General features: G+C 40.3%; 1 protein-coding gene across 5 annotated transcripts in view; it reads left to right on the top strand.

Moving 5' to 3' along the window:
* Positions 1 to 20441, top strand: part of NR6A1 (nuclear receptor subfamily 6 group A member 1) — a 177128-nt gene that overhangs the window by 117672 nt on the left and 39015 nt on the right. The window contains exon 1 of one of the 5 annotated variants that reach the window (XM_079790890.1): positions 4349 to 4459. The exons of the other annotated variants lie outside the window; for them this stretch is intronic. Coding sequence (XP_079647016.1) covers positions 4444 to 4459 — 16 coding nt within the window. The 5' untranslated portion in view covers positions 4349 to 4443. Of the gene's footprint in view, positions 1 to 4348; positions 4460 to 20441 lie in introns of those variants that run through there. 5 annotated transcript variants of the gene reach the window in all.

The raw sequence follows: 20441 nt of genomic DNA on the forward strand, positions 1-20441 counted from the left end.
AGAGAGAGAAAGAGGAAACGAGAAGGAGAGAGAAACATTGATGAACGAGAACCATCTATCTGTTGCCTCCTGCACGCTCCCTACTAGGGATCAAGCCTGCAACCCAGGCATGTGTCCTGACTGTGAATCAAACCGGTGACCTCTCAGTGCATAGGACAATGCTTACCCAACTGAGCCACACCAGCTAGGGCTGGAGATTTTTAAAAGGAGCGCAGGCTTACTTTTTCCAGGTTCTTCAATTTGTGGGTGGGAAACTGATCTATTTAAATACTCCACCTAAATTTAAATTTCCTTGATTATCTCAGAAATGTCTTTTTACAGTTGATTTGTTTGAATCAGGATCCAAAAAAGGTACATACATTGCATTTGGTTGTTATATATAAGGCTATTCTTAAATCATACACTGTAGCCTTTTCTTTCATAGCCAATCGTTATTCTTTTGCATACAGATTTAACTCCAGACTTCATAGCATAGGCATTAAAAAGTCTTTTGAGGTTTTCCCAGTCCTACCCATTCCTTGAGTCCTGAAATATCTTTCCTATCTACTGGCAGAACTCCAAGATTCTGCTCAAATGTACTGTCCTCTCTGTGGCATTCCACTCCAGTCTAATGAATTGTCCCTTCATCTGTTTCCCTAACACCTACCTCTGTTACAGTGCTCATAAGATCATATTGCCATCTATTTGTTTAGTGTGTTTGTACTACAAGTGGGTTAGTATAGAGTGGCGGAAAATAAGGCTGGAGAGATACCACATAATTAGCACCTAGGGCAAGAGTGACATAAAAGTCATTTCTGTCACTTCAGCCAGCATAGTGCCTAGCTCATAGGAGGCACTCAGGGAATGTTTGTTATATAAAAACACCCTAATTTCTGGAACATTTTTAGTTTAAAATTCTTAGTGTTTTTAGTTTACCGAACTATGAATTCACCTTTCCAATTACAGGAATAGAAGGCAAACCTGGAAATTATATCTGAGTATGTTCTTTGTTGCTTCTGTTCTTTTTCTGCATTTAGGAGGTTTGCTTGTTAGTTCATAGTATAGATTTCACTTGGCTGTGTTTTATTATTCCTATTTGGTCTAATTAAACTCTTTTCCTTGCCGTAAGATCTGACAGATAAGAACCAGAGGCCTTGGGCTCTTTTGTGTGTGTGTGTGTGTGTGTGTGTGTGTGTGTGTGTGTGTGTGTGTGGTTTGCAAGGTTAAAAAGGATTTAAAACATTTTCTTCGTATTTCTGGATTTCTAAAATGGATAGTTCCCCTCCATCAGAATGATCATATAGCTTTCACTTAGCATCAGATTTTCATTGAAACTTCTTAGAAACAAGTAAGGTTGAGGTGATTCCAGTGATCGTGTGGCCACCAGAATTGCTATCTTTTGTTTTACATTGAAGGATTAAGCATATTACATTTTGATACCCCCCTTTAGCTTCAAAATATGCAGTCTTCTTTGAAAGCTGCTGTTTGGATAAACAAACAGATGGGAAATTATCTTGAATAATAGTATCTAAAAAGAGGCTCTTTTTTCTGTCCCAGATATGTGGTATAATGGAAGACATGAGAGGGTAGGGTATTTGGTTTTCTTCTCAGTTGGTCTGATAACTCCTGCCTCTTCCTTTTTGGGGCCTCAGTTTCCCCGTCTTTAAAATAAAAGTGGAAATAGTTTCTTACAAGGTTAACTTAGGTTCTGCTATTCACAACTTGAACTAAAATTTTAAATTCTATTAGATATGCAGTATGCAAATGCTGCAGATATTGGATGCAGAATTTTGTTCATCTATTTTTCTCTACATTACAAAATTAATATTAGCAAGTAGAATATGCACTGATTTCTTATTTCTTTTTCTCCTCTTCCTACTCATAAATTCCAGGAATCCTTTTAGTCTTTTTAAATGATTTTTCCCCTTTGCGTTTGTTTTTAACAATTTTACTGGGAGCCCTAGTTAAGATTTAGAGTTAGTTTTTTATATTCATGTGGTCCATGAGATGCATGTCTTATTCTCTTCCCCCTTCCTCTCAGTAGAGCCTATAAAGGGCTCTCAAAAAACCTGTGGGACTGAGGATGCTAAAGAAATATGACTCTGTGCAAAGATAAGACTTACCACCCTGGCTGGTGTGTCTAAGTTGGTTGAGTGTCGTCCAGTGCACCAAAAGGACACCAGTTCCATTCCTGGTCAGGGCACATGCCCAGGTTGTGGGTTCATTCCTGGTCAGGGCACATGCCCAGGTTGTGGGTTCATTCCTGGTCAGGGCACATGCCCAGGTTGTGGGTTCATTCCTGGTCAGGGCACATGCCCAGGTTGTGGGTTCATTCCTGGTCAGGGCACATGCCCAGGTTGTGGGTTCCATCCTTAGTCGGGGTGTGTGTGGGAGGCAACTTATTGATGTTTCTCTTTCACATTGATGGATTATTACTAAGACCCACCCTCAAAAATCAAGGACTCTGGCCTTGGGGCCCAGTAACTGGATTGGAGCATAGTCCCAATGCCCCAAGGTTGCAGGTTAGATCCCCAGTTAGGGCACCTGCAAGCATCAATCAATGAATGCATAGATGAGTGAAATAGCAAAGTCAATCTCTCTCCCTTTCCTCCTTCCCTCCTTCCCTCTCTCCCTCCCTTCTCTCTCTCTCTCTCTCTCAAAAAATAAAAATAAAAAAATCAAGGACTCTGCTTCTGTCTTGATACTAGGAGCCAGTCTAATAGCTTCCCATTTCATCTTTTCCTCCAAAGAGTGGTGCCATAAAGCAAAGAGGCTTATTACTACACTTCTGTTGTTTGCAGGAGCTGAGTTCAGGTAAATCTGTATCCTTCAGAGAAACAGAGAGCTGCCTTTGAATGGGTATTCCCAGTTGAATAGCTTTTTGCTGATGGACCTTCCCCTTGTTCAGCCTTTCCCCCCATTCTATTTATAGAGATATGTTAAGTTCCACAGGGATTGAGAAGAAAATATTAATCTCTTAACTGGGTAGGAGTGGGGGTAGGAAAACTGGTTGATGTGTTGGTGTTTGGGATGAGGTGTGTTATAGCAGTGGCAGAACATTTATTTTTAGGCAGATAAATTATAGCCTTTTCTCCTTCTCTAATCATTGGTCACTTTGTTTTTGGGACCTATGCTGTAAGTTGACCCTAATGCTCTCTCTTCGTTGGAAAAGCCCTCTAGTAAACAATAGTAGCAATATTTGCCATTTCATTATATGGCTGCCAAGTGACAGATTCCACTCCACCCCAAGCAGGGTCTCCTTTTTTTTTGGAACAATGCTGTAAAATGTGCCTGGCTTTTAAGTTATTCCCAAAGCTAGGGTGCAAGGGAGATTTCATAGGATGAAACACTGTGCATTTAAAAAGCATTTATACCTAGGAATCAGTCTCTGGGCCATCCCATCTACCCAGGCAGAACTTGCCCTCTTATTGGGTTCTGATATCTGAATAGATAACTGGATGTTTGGCGTCATGTGTTGATAGCATCTGACTCAGATCTGCCAGCCTCTGCGGCTCTGTGGCAGCGTTTGAAAGGTGTAACGCACAGCGGGCATGACGCACTCTGCCGCATATTGCTGGTACCATTCACAAAGCAGGGAGACAGAGCTTAACAATTGCTTAAGATCTTCGGAGTTTTAAAGGAATGAAGCCGGAAGCTTACTTAAAGATTTAAGAATTTGGCTGGGGGCAGGGAATGGAATTTCTAACCTTTGCTTTCTGAAAGGATTTTGCAGACCTAGTTTCCTTTCTCCACATTCTTTCAGGCCAGTGTGTATAACCAGAGCATGGAAATTAAGGACCAGAGTTAAAGTGAACCCAGCAAATAACTCAGAGCTTCGCATTGTAATTTTCTCAGAAAAATCTGCCTTGTCATTGTTTATTATAATGACAAAAGGCAGGGAATCCCACGCCCCTCCCTCCCCTTTCTCCCCTCCCCCAAACACATGCGTAACATGGAGTTCTTGTTTGTCTTTTCCTTGTGCCAAAGGTTTCAACTCTAAATTTTCTAGTTCCGTATAGAATAGTTCTTGAAAGAAAGAAGGGGAAGGGGGAAAAATCCCACATATTAGAACTTTTAAAAATTAAATGAAAACCAGGTCTTCCTAAAATGTTCTTTTAATTTTAGAATCTCAGCTTAAAGAACATCAGAGTAGTATTTCCCATTAAATGTTTCCATTAGAGACTTGCTAGGCAGTATTGTTAACTAAAGAAAATAAGACTATCAGTTCCACTTAGATAACCTTTGGTAATAAACGAACTCCGTACACGTTGTGACCTTAGCGCCTGAACTTTCTAATCACATGACCGGCTTGTAAACTGACCTGTGAGGATGACTGTCGTAGTCCCTGCTAAGAGAGAGAAATTGGCCAAGTGTCGGAGGGGTGGTTATCAAGCTGGACTTGTCCTGTGATCTGTTTCTTCATGGCTGCAATAGAACTTCTCAACAAACTGCAAGAAGCATGAAATGGAGACATGGGAAGGTAAGGGAACTGACTGTTTAAACTGGGGCCAAATCTAAGGTTCAGAAATTCTTTGAAGGTTTAAAGCAAACAGTAGCTTTGAGGGAGCAGGGAGGCAATCCACTCCTCTTTTGTGTTTTGGCAGAATTCAGCCAGCAAGTTTTCCTGTATGTAGTAACTGGCTAGAAATGTTTGGAATAGAAAAAATTGAGGGAAACTGTACTGAATTGATTGTTGTGGTTGATGTTTTTAAGAGAGAAAGCAGGAAAAAAGGAAAAACAATTTAAATTTTATAGTCACTTGAAAAAAATTTTAAACTTCATTTTACATCACAGTCCTTAAGTTTACATTTAAAAAAATTATTCTGTTTACCTCTTGACAGAATTTGTTTATATTTTAAATTTCTTAATCCTGTCCATCCTGTCTGCCAACGCCTTATTTAGTACTGTTAATTATAGGTAGAATTGGGATAGTAAGGCTGTTGATAAGGCAACCTCATTCACTTTGGGTAACTTAGATACTTTGCAGTTTGGGCATAAGACTACTGCTGATTTCTTTTTAAGTGGGTTGTTTTTAAAAGGGTAAATATTCTCTCTCTCTCATATCAATAGCCCCTAGTTAGTGTTGCAGTTCATATATTTGGAGATAGGCTCCTACTTTTATTATAGAGTGCCCCACACCTTTATTATTTGGGCCAGAAAGACATACACAGCTAAAGAAACATCTAGAAGATGAATTTTAGTATTAAAGATGCGCTGTATTTGTTTGCTGTGTTTATAAAGTATGGAATCTAAGAGCTTGCCAAGAGTTTGGTTTCTTATAAGCAAGCACTGCTGAGCTATAGCCAGGAGAGTGTCAGATTCCTTGAGGTAGTTGGTTAATTTCTAGGGCATTAACCTATGAAATAGCTCATCCAGGGAAAGCTTCCCAGCCCCTTGCAGCATAGCTAACATCTGCCATACGCAGGCAGCTTTGCAGTTTCATTCTCACTCGATGCACAAACTAGGGAAGTGGGAATGGACTCCCTCTCATAGCATTCTTATTTATAGTAACACTTTATAGTAATATTCCCTTATATGTTCTTATATACCAGAATTACTTGATTGATTTCTGTTGTAAATTAGTAGAAACAACCAAGTTTGTAAGAAAGTATCAATTACATGCAAGACCTGTTATTTTGTTCTCTTGAACAGCTTCTCCTCTTCCCCCAATTCACACAGAAATTCTTTGTTAAACTATTTTGGATATACTAGCTTTCCCAGAAAGGAGTAGTTTAAGAAGTAAGATTTGCCCTGGGTCCATTGGAATAGGAGTTTACCGGTAGTCAGATACCAGAGCAGTGGTGATATGAGTTTGGATGGGATAGCTTTGGAGGATTTGGCCTTTTCTTCTTTTTCCAGCCAGCTTGAATCTCTTAGTGATATATAGTCCACAAGTTCTGAAAGAGAAAAAAAGGTTTAAACAGAAAGTTCTCCCTCAGTGCTTATTTAATTAAGTATTGAAACTTAGACTTTTCTTAGCTGTTCAATGGCAGAAAATAACTTACGGTATTAAAACAAGATCTTTCATAAAACAAGGACGTGAATTTTTGAATTATTCCAGCTGAAGGAGGTCTCGGGAAGCTTAAAAAGTAAAATCAAACTACTTAAAAAGAGACCAGTGAAAATGCTACTGTAAAGAAGCATTGCCTGGTTTTAGATATTGGGCCCTTGTCCATTTAAATTAACCTTTGTCACAGCTGGGCATACAAATGTTTTGTTTTAGTTCACAGAGGGTTAACTCTATTCAAGCTTTCACTGTGGCAGGCCTGATCTGTGGAGTCATACAATCTGGTCTTTCAGCCCTGCCAGTGGCTAGGCAGGAAGTCTTATTTCTTAAGCTATCTTTCAGAATGGGGGTTGGGATTTGGAGAAAGGTGGGGGAAGGGCCTTGGAGCATCTGTAAGGATCAATAACAGAGAGCAAGCTGCAAGAGAGGCCATTGTGCACACTTCAAGATAGATGCAGCCCTTGTGCACAGCTCCTGCCTGGCAGGGCAGACGCCTAAAACTGAAAACAATGCCATCAAATGAATTCCTTGTGAAAATCAGATTGCTCTTAAAGGAAAAACAATACTTAAGAATGCCCTTTTTAATGTTAAGAATATTCTCATTCCTCACCTTTGCTGAAATCAGGCAGTTCCCACTAAAAATAACTCCAAATTGATTTTTAAATGCCTTTTGTCCTCATGCTAATACTGTATTGAATTGAAGAGGATGATCATTTTGGTCTTAGTCCATGCATCAAAGCATTGAGTAATCTTTTTTCTTTCTCTCTCTCTTTCTTTCTCCCTTTCTCTCTCTCTCTCCCTTTCTCTTTCTTCTTTCTCTCTTTTTCCCCCATAACCTTTTTTCTTTTTTATTCAAATGTTTGCTTTACTCTATTGGTATTAGAATCATCATTAAGGAAATGAAAACACACACACAAAAAATTTGGTTAGGATTTGAGTAACACATGTTTGAAATCCCTCCCCCAGCAGCTGGTATTGGCTCTTGAAAGTTCAACTGAGCTAAACAGATGCTCTTGGTGTGTTATTTTGAGATCGTTTAAACAGACTTGTAGCCAAGAAAATACAGAAATCATAGGTCATATTTTTAAGTGTACTTAAGTTGTGATATCATGCCACATTTAATGCATATTATATTTGTGTTAAACAGAGATAATCTGAGCTTGGGAAAGTGAACAGTTCCACCAATGAATTTATAATTTGAAAAGCACTACCATGTTTGTTGGTCTTTTACTCCAGACCAGATTTTCATTTTTCCAAATCCTCTTTCCCAGGACTAGCTGTATCCTTTTTTCAGCCCAACTAAGGTAGTGATTCTGTAGGTACTTCTATGACGCGAATTCTTTATGACAGTTGGAAAGAGTAATGGAGTTATTGTTGCCTCTTTCCCATTAAACTCCTAAAGTATTGGTGACAACTGATGGTAACAGCTGTGGAAATGGAATTATAAAGAGCCTCTAATATCCTTCTCCCAATTTGAAATCTTCCAGGAATAAATGCATAAACACACTGGGGTGGAGGCATAATGTGACTTACAAACATACAAATGGAATAGGGGTGCGGGGGCGGCGGGTGGGGGGGTGGAGGGGAGGAAGACCTGCATTTGAAATGAGCTCTAAGTTTAATTCATTTTATGCTTCTTGAGTGGAGACCTGACATATTCTTTTGGACAGTTTTTGAGGCTCAGGAGAATACTTAAGACAGTTCACAAGATCATGTGGATATTTTTAACCCATCCCTAACCTATAACCCTTTCCTAGGGAAAAAGAATGTATAGGAAGAAAATCTAATCACCATAAACAGCACCTCCTTAATACCATTGTTTTGCCTGTCTGACATATTATAAATCTGCATTAATATTTAAACCAAAGGAGCAGTTCTTTCAATGGGCATTTTCCAGAGAGATACAAATATTACTAAAAAAAACTTGGAAGTTCAGTTACTATTTACATTGCATTAAAATGGGGTATGAAACCTACCATGACCCCTTTGAACAATGTGGTCTTTAATGTGCTTTAGGGGGAGGGCCTAGTGAAGGAAAAGCCATAAAAGTCTTCAGGGTTCAAGATGAGGTTGGGATTTTTAGCCCATTGCTTTTGTCATTTTCACACACAAGCATCACTGCAATCATGTTTGATTTAGCGTCCTTAATACAATGCGGTGGGAGAACAAAAGGATATCAGGCACAAGTAAGGAAGCCAAACATTTTCCCTTCCCCCCAGTTTTTTTAGATCATTCTCTTCTCTGTCTTCCCTGCTACTAGGGTTTCTTTTTACGCCAAGGAAATCAGTTCATTTGCAAGCATCTTCTTTTTACATGCTTCAGTGGATTGCTTAGGAAATTGAAAAACTAGCCACTCTTTAAATGTTTTTTAGACACATAAAAATCATGTCACAAAGACTTAGTAAAAATACCATAATTAGGAAAAATGCATCTACTCTTACATATTTCAAGGTTGAGAGTTTGGGGGTGTTCCCAATGCACAGCTGTTTTACATATTTTGAAAAGCCGGATAGATGTAAAGGTCATTGCTAACTCTAACAGGGCCTTGATGCTAACACTGTGATCCAAGGACCTTGCATTAATTAGGGTGAGAAGCACGGAAGGTCAGGAGTCAACCGGCTGGTGGGCTTTGGTGGATAGTCATTGGGGCCAATCACAATTCCTATAGGATTTTTAGCCATTCAAACCAAACCAAACCAAACCAAAAATAAACCCTGCTGCTGCTTCCATGGCCTCTGAGCAGATCCCGTGGGCTATATGGTAAGGACTTGTCCCCTGCTGCCCAGATGGCTCATAAAAACTTGGCCACAGGATTCCCAGTGTTGGGGAAAGAATCTAAGCAGCCTGACTGTCACTTGGCCAAGTCACTGTGAGCCTCAATTTCCTCATGTACACAGCAGAGGATATTAATACCAATCTCTTAGGATTACAATGAGAATTAAATAAAAGAACCTCTGTCACAGTGCCCAACACATTCTCATATGCCTTGAAATTGAAATGAGTTTAAAGAGTAGCAAATTAGGGAGATTAGGAAGGATAGGATTCTTGGGTGAGCTTGTGGCTGGTGCTGTTTAAATACCAAGTAGAAAAATCCCCAGGAAATGATGCCTCTATTCAGTGGGCTCTTTGGAAATTTATCTTGAAAATGCTGTACAACTAGTGAGGTGAGCTACTTGAGCTATCTCCTACAAAGGATTACAATAGTATTCCTGGGCTAATTAAAATAATTAGTGGGTCTCTGCAAAATTTGTGGCTTTTCCCCAAAGAGAGTCTTTTACTATTGTGTTGACTGGAAGAAAAAGGAGAGGGGATGGGCTCTATGTGAGCACACAGGTTAAATCATAATCAGGAAAAGGATAGTCACATTATTCCTATCTCCTTCCATATGTTTTGGTAGATAAATAGATGCCAAGACAATTACCACGGCCATGCTTAATAATAGCCCTTCTCTGAAGCTTTACCATGAAGCCGTAAAGGTGGGACTATTAGCATGATAATCCTTGCTCTGCTTACTTTTTGAGTCTTCAGTTTCCCTGCCTTCTGGGGGGTTCAGAAGCTCATTATTCTGATCTATGTGTATAAAATTATAATTTGTGTAGCCAACATTAATTGAGCATTTTCTGTGTTCTAAGCCCTGGGAACATAGGTGAATAATTCCTTACCTGAATTGCAGCTCCCTTTTTTAATTACAAAGAGGGAAAAATAATTTTAATGTTGCTTAACAGATACTAGCTATTCACCACTTAAAACATAGATTTTTTTAGAGTAATTACAGGGAAAAGAGGAACATCTGGCTAACAAAGCATTATTTAAAACTGGCAGTGGGAATTGTTTTCACTTTGGGGCCCCTATATTTCTTTAGTTTTTAGTTTAGTTTTGTTTTTTACTATGTTTGCCAGGCATTTCTTAAACCATTTTTGCTCTTCCGATATATGGTTGCACAACAGAGTATTCAAAATTTTTCTTAAGATAGTAAAATTAGAGTCCTGGACTGTAGTTGGCATAGGTGTGTGTGGAGAGACTCGAAATGTCATGTCTGTTTCTCTGTTAGCATCCTATTTACTGTTAGCAAAACATTTTCTGTTGGTGAGATTTCAGCATGTGCCCTCTGTGCTATGGCTACAGTAGCCTAGCTTTGCTTTTCAAAGGAGCTAAGTTATGGATAACTTAGTCAAAGTCAATTACAGTTCATTAAGTTACTGCTGTACAACAAATGTGTGCTTTGGACATTTAAAAAGAGAAAAAAGTGAACACTGTCACAGTGGCCATTTAATCATAAACCATGTACACACGGGTCAGTTTGGAAAGAGGAGATATATAAATGAAAAGCTTGGCACTAGTCCTGAAATCTTGGCTATTGTCATTATTATAAGAGTACTAGAGGCCCAGTGCACTGGTAGGGTCCCTAGCGGCTGGCTGGCGGCAGCTGGCCAGGTCCTCCCTCCCTTCCTTCTCCCGGCCAGCCCTGCTCCCTGGTCGAACTCTCAGAAGAACTCCCGGTCAAGGGGACAATTTGCATTCTACACGTTTATTATATAGGATGTTTACATGCACATACTTTCATATGCAGTCATGGCTTTTTTTATAGTTTGCTGTGAGATAGTTGTTAAATGCTGCTGACAAGAAAATCTACCACCCTCACCTCTTTCATTTGATTAGGGCAGGATAGAGGTGAGGTGATGAAGTACCACAATTAGTGTCTTTCCTGTCGCTGGATATAGTCCAATCATCCATTGTTTTAACCATATCGTGTACTATATGTTTAAGAAACATATAGTACTACAGTACTTTAAGAAACTGACCATCACTGTGCTGTTAGGATACTAGTGGTTTTTGTTTTTTTTAATGCGTAGAAATTAATTCTGTCTCCTCTAATCCTCACATGCCTTTTGGGATCATGTACACTGAGACACTTGCTATGAAGTTATCAGCCTTGTTCTAGAAAAAAACTACCCTCCATAGAGTAGTTTTTATATGAAAAGTTCATGTCATATGTGGAAAAATATTTGGATGCAGTTTCTTTATTCCTTATTTCTACAACATTAGCCATACTAAAGTAAGAGAATGATGAAATCTAGGGAATCTTAAGGAGTGGGGAGGAAGAAGTGCTAGTTTTATGAAAGGATTGATCCAGTGCCTCAGGGAAGCAAAACCCTTGGGTTCTGATGGCTACATTAGTAAACCATGAGAGTGTAATGCTCATATGCACTGTTTAAATTTCATAATTTGTGGTCTTAGTGATGAATGCACAGAGACTCCAGCACTTATTCTGAACATTGTTTTACACATGGAAGTAGTTAAAAAAGCACTTAATGGCCAGTAGGATGTGAGTCTCCATTAATGTACATGTCTATGTTCTGGGCCCATTCTACTAAATCTGATCAGAATTCTGGAGAAAGTGACCTTTCGGTAAGGCATTGTGGCAGCTACATTTTCCACTCTCCTGAAACATATGGTTTCACTTAAAGCATGCTAATTGATCTCTCTTTCACCAGGATCTTAGAATTGGGCAGGGACCGAAGGAGCTGAGTACTACTAGTAAGCTTTGAGCATTGGCACAGGGTTTCTGGGCTGGCCCACTGGTTTGTTGTCTAGAGTTCTTATAAATTGTGTGCTTTGATTTGCCAGTAGAGAAGCTACACTGTTCATTCAACTGACATTCACTAATGGTTGCTCTGTGCTTGGCATACATTAGGGATACAGACTGTGGTGCATACCGTTTAGTAGAGGGGGATAAATAAAAGGCAGCAGCATGTTGGAGGCAGAGTGTTAGCAGTCCTGGGGGATACAGAGTTTGTGCAGAGGTAGAAGTGCTCATTTCTATTTGGGCTGTCAGGTTAGGCTTTAACCAGGAAGGCATCGTGAGAGATTGGTTGGTGTTTGTCAGGCTAGTAAAGTGGGAATGGGTATCCCAGGCAGAAAGAGGAGCATAAACAAAGGCATGACCATAGAAAACAACCTGGCAGGGTATGGGGTGAGTTACCAAGCTCAGAAAACAGAAAGATTGATTGATTTTAGATGCAAGGAAACCCCTAGAGAGAGCTTTGGTCTGTGAATGGACGCAGAAGAGAGCCCTTTTCACATTCCTGGTAGTCTTCCCTTTGCAAATATGTTCAAGAGGTTAGTGTACTTTGCTCAGAGCTGGAGGCCTGGACACCATTGCTGGATTTAGGGAGAGCATGTAGTAGCCTTTCTTAACCTTGTTACAAATTGCCAGAGGAGAGTCCTCTATTAAATAGTTGTAAGTTATATACTCTGCCCTGGGAGCCATATGTTTTCTGGAGAATGCTCCAAACTTGAGATTGAGTCTGTTGTATTTTTTTTTTCTTTTTAATGAATGAAGAAATAGAGCATTGCCCTAGTCAGTTTGGGTCAGTGGTAGAGCGTTGACCTGTGGACTGAAGGGTCACAGGTTCGATTCCAGTTAAGGGCATGTACCTCGATTGCAGGTACATGCCCAGATTGGGGCGCATGTGGAAGGCAGCCAATCGATGTGTCTCTCACATAATGTTTCTCTCTCTCTGTCTCTCCCCCTCCCTTTCACTCTTTAAAAAAAATCAATGGAAAAATATCCTTGGGTGAGGATTAACAAAAAAAAGGAAAGAGAAGAAAAAAGAAAAAGAAAAGAAATAGTGTCTCAGTGGCTTACCCACACTTTTTCACTAGTTTGAACTAAAAGGTTCTTTTGGTTTTCTAGGACAAGTTGTGTATGTTTTACCGAGATAATCATTGGAGTTTTACCTAGATCTTGGTGAAATACTAGTAGTTGATGACGTAGTGACCAAAGCTTTACAATAATGTTGTTGGATAAGATGCTTTCGTTTTAAAATTTAACATACAGTAAAATTTAGGGTGCAGTTCTATGAATATAGATTGTGTAACCATCACTAAAGTAAAAATACAGATCAGTTTTACTCCTAACCCTCTAGCAACCGTTGATCTGGTCTCTGCTACTATAATTTTATCTTCCTGTCCATCTATACTAATAAAAGGGTAATATGCTAACTAGACCGGGAGACCTTCCGGACGTCCTTCCAGAAAAAGCCATGGTGGCAGGGCTGAGGCAGAGGCAGTTAGGGGTGAACAGGCCGGCAGGGGAGGGCAGTCAGGGGTGATCAGGCTGGCATGGGGGGTAGTTGGGGGCAATCAGGTTGGTGGGGGGGGGCAGTTGGGTGCGATCAGGCCAGCGGGGGTGGGCAGTTGGGGTTGATCAGGCCGGCATGCAGAGTGGTTAGGGGCGATCAGGCAGGCAGGCATGTGAGCAGTTAGGAGCCAGCAGCCCACAGGGATCGGGCCTAAACCAGCAGTCGGACATCCCCCTAGGGGTCCCAGATTGGAGAGGGTGCAGGCTGGCTGAGGGACACCCCCCACTCCCTCCCGACCCCCCCCCCCCCCCACGAATTTCATGCACGGGGCCACTAGTATTATATAAATAGAATCATAGTATGTAACCTTTTGAAGCTGGCTTTTTTCACTCACTATAGTGCCTTTGAGATTCATCCAAATTGTTACATATATCAACAGTTCATTCTTTTTTTTTTTAATTGATGAGTAGTATTCCCTTGTATGTTTGCTGATCCATTCAGCTCTTGAAAGACATTTTGTTTATTTCCAATTTGGGAGTGAATATGAGTAGAGCTGCTATAAATGTTCGTGTACAAATTTGTGTGTGAACCTAAGTTTTCATGTTTTATGTTAAATACCTGGGATGAACTTGATGGGTCATATGGTAAGTATATGTTTAACTTTATAAGAATCTGTCAAACTGTATCATTTTATATTCTTCCTTGCAATGCTCTGAATCTTCACCATCCCTTGGTATTGTCATTTAAAAATTTTAGCCATTCTAATATGTAGTGGTATCTCATTTCTCTAGTGGCTAATGATGTTAAATGTCTTTTCATATGCTTCTTTGCCAGCCACATAACCTCTTTGGTGAAGTGTCCAAGTTTTAAAAACTTTTTAGTTGTTGTTTTTGCTGAATTTTGGGAGTTTTTTGAGTGTTCTGGATATAAATCCTTTTTTTGGATGAGTTTTTTTTTTTTTTTTTTTTTTTTTTTTACAAAAGTTAAAGGTCTGAAGATAGAAAAGGGATACAATCTATAGTTATTAAAATGTTCTGCTTATATTTCTAGGTAATTCTCAGATCTTTTACAATACTCTGCCTTTTTCTTTAATAGCCACCCTTTATGACACAGTGGAGTTTTCCCACAATTCTACAGTGCTGTATATGATTAGAAATGTTAAACAACTACTTGATGTATTATGATTGAGCCCTCTGTAATCCTCTACTTAGTTATAAATTGCTCTTTGACAGTGAGAAAGGATTCTTTCCAGCATATGGCATAGTGAGTGGAGGAAGGGAAGAATTACTAGTAGATCAAGTCAAAGAATTGGGCTAGGAAATACTGGGCAAAATGAGCATAGGAAAGTGCGGGACTCGTCAACCTCCCTCAACCACATAGAATTACAACTGAAATACAGAACAACCATCATTCAGAACCACCTGAAATCTAGCTGAAGAGAAGAAGGGAGAATTGATAGGGTTTGCTGATGGTTTGAATGACAGAATATAGTAAAGGGATTAAGGAATGACTCCTGGATTATAGGCTTGAACATCTAATGGATATTGGTTTCAGTTAGTAAAAGGGGGGAAGGTTATCCAAGAAACATGTTGATATAGGAAATAGGAGTAGATTATAAACTTATGTGTTACTTTGGTAAATTTGAGATGGCCTGTTAGAAAGCCAAATGGAATGTTAAATAGATAATTTGGGTATAGATGTCTGGAACTTAAGGGAGGTTTTGGTAAACATACACTCTGTCGAATTATCACAACATAGGTGGAAGGCCAAAGTCATCTAAAGAGAGAATATGTGTAGGAAAGTGCTCCAGGGACTAACCCCTGGGGATATGCTAACATTCAGGAGTTCCAAAGAGTGCTTAATAAAGGATACTGAGAAACTAATGGTTTGAGAGAATGCAGGGAAACCAAGAGAGTGGTATTCTGGAAGTCAAGGGAGGAAAGTGTTTTAAAAAGGAGAAAATTAAGATGCTTGTCCAATTTCTTTCATTCATCCAGCAAACATTCCTGAGTTCTTTTATTTTATAAGATTTCATGTGCTAGTTCACATATAATTTACATATACAGTCATGTGCCTAATAATAACATTTTGGTCAATGACAGACTACAGATATGATGAGTGGTGTTCCCATAAAATTATGATGGAGTTGGAAAATTCTTATGTAGTGATGTCATGGACATTAAAATGTCATGGTGCAAGGCATTACATGTTTGTGGTGATGCTGATGTAAAAAAAAAAATCTGTGCTGCCACTCATAGTACAGCACATACAATCACATAGAATAATTAATGATGTTACTGGTTGATATATTTACTATAATATACTTTTTATTGTTATTTTAGAGTGTACTCTTGTAAAAAAAGAGTTTACTTATAAAAAAAGTTTGCTGTATACTAGTAGCAACATGCCATGTTATTGTGGCAGCCAGCCTTATACATCTTGTGTTTACCAAATCTCTTGTTTGTATACTAACATGTGGTACAGGCTTTGTACCTAGGAGCAATAAGCTGTACCATATGGCGTAGGTGTGTGGTAAACTATACCATCTAGGTGTGTGTAAGTGCACTCTATGATGAAATCACTAATGACACATTTCTTACAAGTGTATCCCTGTCTTTAAACGGTGCATGACTGTATATTTTAAGGATTTCAGTGTGAAAGCTATATAGGGATTCTGAGGGCCCATCTATATTACGTACTGATATTAAAATTTCAGAAAGTTGCCTTGAACATCTTAACACTCATGATGAATCCACAGTATTCTTAATTTTTGCAGAGTCATCAATTTACTAGAATAGTTTGGTTTGCAAATCCATGTGATCCAGAGTAGCAGCCATTGAGTATTATATAGATATAAAGGCCAAATGAAATGCAGAGGCAGCTGTAATGTAGAGGTTACTTAGGCAAGCATGTGGGAGTTACTTTAATTCTCTAGACTTCAGTTTCTTCACCTGTAAAGTGAGGATGCGGAACTAATATATTTCTTAAAGCTCCTCTGTTTCTGAAATTTAATGACTTCATAATCCCAAACCGAATAATCACTCACAGTTGACTGAGATACATAAAAAACACATCAACCCTCAAAGTTAGTAATGTCCTTATCATTGAAACCTTCCGTACCAGATCAACTTCTAATTGAGTGTCTGATGATGAAAGCGCAAGAATAATGAAAGTCCCTGGGAGTCTCTTTGGAATAAACCCAAAGACAATTTTGTGTATACATATTTCCTAAAGGATATTTTGACAACTCTAGTTTAACTGTTTGGTATAATGGCAGTCTGTGTATTTTCATTCTGATAGAGGCCTATAAATTAAACTCAAAGTCATGGAAGATATTTCTTAAAAGAGCTATGATCCCTTGGTAGAGAAATAATAACTGTAATCATAAGAAAATACAACTACACCTTCTGTGGGTGGCAGTGAATGTAGAGAGAATGCTATGAAGGCCTTGGGCACACTACCAGAGTACAAGTGGTAGGGCGCTGCCTGCCCACACCACCCCTCTACCACATACACATCTTCGCACCTAACTGACCATGTCATCTCCAAGTCCTGTTTCTGGTACTTTGTGTCTCAACTGAAGAAGATGAAGAAATCTGCAGGGGGAATTATCTGCTGTGGGTAGATGTTTGAAAAATACCCCCTTTGAGTGAAGAACTTTGGCATCTGGCTATGCTACAACTCCTACAGTGGCACCCACAACATGTACCGGCCTGACCACCACATGTGTGGTCACGTAGTGCTGCTGAGGCATGGGGGCCGGGCACCGTGCCTGCACCCACTCAATCCATATCATGAAGGGGGAAGAGATCTCGGCAGACTGGCAGTTTCACGATTCCAAGATCAAGTTCCCGCTGCCCCACACTTCACCATCAAGAGGCCCAACACCTTCTTTTAGATGCAGGCCTCCCTGTCCCCTGGTCTGCCCAAATAAACTCCTGGGGAAAACCAATACAACAAAATAAAAGACAACTACATTTGTTGATCTACATCTTCATTTCTAGTACACTACAAGTCTTTTGCATATTTTAATCTCTTCATTCATTTTATTATCCTGTAAAATGAATATATTTTTATCTTTATAGATGAGGAAACTGAAGTTCAGAGGGATTGTCATAGAGCTAAAATAGTGACTAATGGGGATGCAAAGCTGGGGTTGCTTTTGCTTTTGACTTTATAATTACAGTAAAAATAAACAACAAAAACCCATCAAGGATAATTTTACAAGCCTAACCAATGGTTAAGGACAACAGGGGGGTGGGGGCACCCATGGGGAGGGGTGTGGGATGGGAATGGGGGGATGAGGACAAATATGTGACACCTTAATCAATAAAGAAATTTAAAAAAAAAGGATAATTTACCGCAAAAGGTCATAAGTTGTTGGTTCTCTATCTCAAGCAATAATCTCCAAAACCATAGGTAGATGTGAAGGGGAGCAAAGTGGCTGCTGAGGAGAGTCAGATACGTTAAGTTGCTATACGAAGGCACTTTTCCGTACCTGACTGATAGGCAAAACCCAGTAGGTCCCAGGCATGCAAGAGTTACAAGCTCACTCCGGTGAATTACCACCCTTCATAGGCATCCTGAACTTTGGAATATATGGGGCACGTTCTCATACATTTCTATTTAGCCCTCATAGGAACTTTCCAGGGGGAATCACTGTCCTCATTTTACTGATGGATATCCTGAGACAAATGGTTATGATATGATAATAGTAATATTACTATCTCAGATTTATTGAGCATTTACCATGTGCTAGGAACTTCACATATATTAACTCTGTTCTCAGCACATATGTTATTAACTCAATCCTCACAGCAACTTTGTGATATAAGTACTATTGTTATCCAAGTTTTACAAAGAGGGAACAGATAGCATGGCCATACATTTAATACATGGAAAAGCAGAGATTTGAACTCAGTTTGACTTCTTAGCTCATCCTTTTAATCGTTATTGTTGTAATCATTTCACAGTATATTAAGTGAAGTCATTATGCTGTACACCTTAAACTTATACAGTGCTATATATCAATTACGTCTCAAAACTGGAGCAAAAGTATAAATATTAAAATACATCTAAAAAATAGAAAATTTGGTATTAATAAAAATCATTGTACTTACTATTTTACTTTCTGATATACAGAAAAATGACCAGCCTGAGATCAAAAGCCTCACTGAATCCTCACCAGTAATGTAAGGTACACGAAGGGCACAGAGGAACCCTCAAATAGTTATCAATGAATAAATGTCAAGAGGTGATTGAAGCAAGAAGCAGTAAATATTAGTGAATCAGTGTCTATACTTCCAGCTTCAAAAATACTTACTTGTTTAGAATTATAGCATGTGGGTCCAAGATATCTATTAATGATTAAATATCTTTTTTTTTTTTCGAAGAAAACTCTCAGACAACCAACTCTTTTTTTCCTCTTCCTAGTATCAATCCAAATAGGACAAACCACAGACTTGCGGGTTCTTTCCTCCAACTGGAAAACCTAAATGCATGAGTATGAAAACTTTTTATCACAAATAGGAACTTAATTCTTAATTCAGAAATTCCTCCTTATGAGACAGGAAGGAACTAGGGACTGTGGTCAGAATTTTTATTTTCTTGCCCCACCTGTTGAGTGATGGAGTAGCATTTTCCCCAGATTCATTTCTTGTGGCTTCAGCTAATTGTAATTTGTGAACCATTTGACCTTTGTTTGCAAGCCTAAGCAGTTAATGCCAGCAATATATTCTTTTGTCCTTTTTCATCTTTTATTCAGTGATTTGTAAAGATCACTCCCAATCATTCAGTTCACACTGGTCTTGTGATTTGCTCACATGTTTACATTCAACTGATGTCCTTTTTTTTACATTAAAAGAATTTTTCCTGGGCCCCTGGATCCGGGTGAGCCTGGCCCCGGGTCCGGGGGGGGCCCTGGGCCCCTGGATCCGGGTGAGCCTGGGTCCCGGGTCCGGGCGAGGCCCTGGGCCCCTGGATCCGGGTGAGCCTGGCCCCGGGTCCGGGGGAGGCCCTGGGCCCCTGGATCCGGGTGAGCCTGGGTCCCGGGTCCGGGCGAGGCCCTGGGCCCCTGGATCCGGGTGAGCCTGGGCCCCGGGTCCGGGCGAGGCCCTGGGCCCCTGGATCCGGGTGAGCCTGGGCCCCGGGTCCGTGTGAGGCCCTGGGCCCCTGGATCCGGGTGAGACTGGGTCCCGGGTCCGGGTGAGGCCGTGGGCCCCTGGATCCGGGTGAGGCCACGCGACCCTGGGTCTGGGAGAGGCCACGCGCCCCTGGGTCCGGGTGAGGCCATGCGCCCCTGGGTCCGGATGAAGCTGAATCCTGGGTCTGGGCGAGGCTGTGTGCCCCTAGATCCGAGTGAGACTGGATCCCGGGTCCGGGTGAGGCCGTGGGCCCCTGGATCCGGGTGAAGCCGTGCCCCTGGATCCGGCCGAGACCAAACCAGAGGGAGTCGGACCTGCATTACCACCATTTGTCCACCATCCAGAGCTGAGGGGTCAGTGCCGACATGTACTCATAAGGAACTGGTGGACATTGATATTGGGTCTCAAAAGAACTGTTGGACCAGAAAGAAACTCACTACAGACTGATTCGTTTGCCTGTCAGCATAACTATTATTGCTCGTCGCACATTCAGTTCTTATAAGTATATCTCTAGTGACACATGATTTCGCTCATCTAGGGGAAATGATGAACAACATAGACTGATGAACAAGAACAGAACCAGAAACAAGGAGGCATCGATCGGACTATCGGGCCTCAGAGGGAGGATAGGGGAGGGTGGGGGGAGGGGGGAGAGATCAACCAAAGGTCTTGTGTGCATGCATATGAGCCTAACCAATGCTTAAGTTCAACAGAGGGTTGGGGCATCCATGGGGAGGGGGGTGGGATGGGAATGGGGGGATGAGGACAAATATATGACACCTTAATCAATAAAGAAATTTAAAAAAAAAAAAAAAAGAATTTTTTAAATTAATCTTTATTGTTGAGATTATTACAGATATCCCTCTTTCCCTCCCCCCCCATATCTCCCCTCCACCCGGTTCCCACCCCACCCCAGGCCCTCGCCACCCTATTGTCTCTGTCCATAGGTAATGCATACATGCATGTAAGATCTTTGCCTAATCTCTTCTCGCACCTCCCCACACCCCCTTCCCTCTGAGAATCGTCAGTCTGTTCCATTTCTATGCCCCTGATTCTATTCCATTCACCAATTTATTCTGTTCATCAGATTTTTTATTCATTTGATTTTTAGATTCAATTATTGATAGATATATATTTGTTGTCACTTTGTTGTTTTGGTGTCATTTTTTAGAAATGTCTCCTGAGGAACTCATGTGTGGCCCCTGGAAATGGATTTTTATAGTAATT

The sequence above is a fragment of the Cnephaeus nilssonii genome, assembly GCF_951640355.1.
Source record: "Cnephaeus nilssonii genome assembly, chromosome: 14".
Classification (NCBI taxonomy): domain Eukaryota; kingdom Metazoa; phylum Chordata; class Mammalia; order Chiroptera; family Vespertilionidae; genus Cnephaeus; species Cnephaeus nilssonii.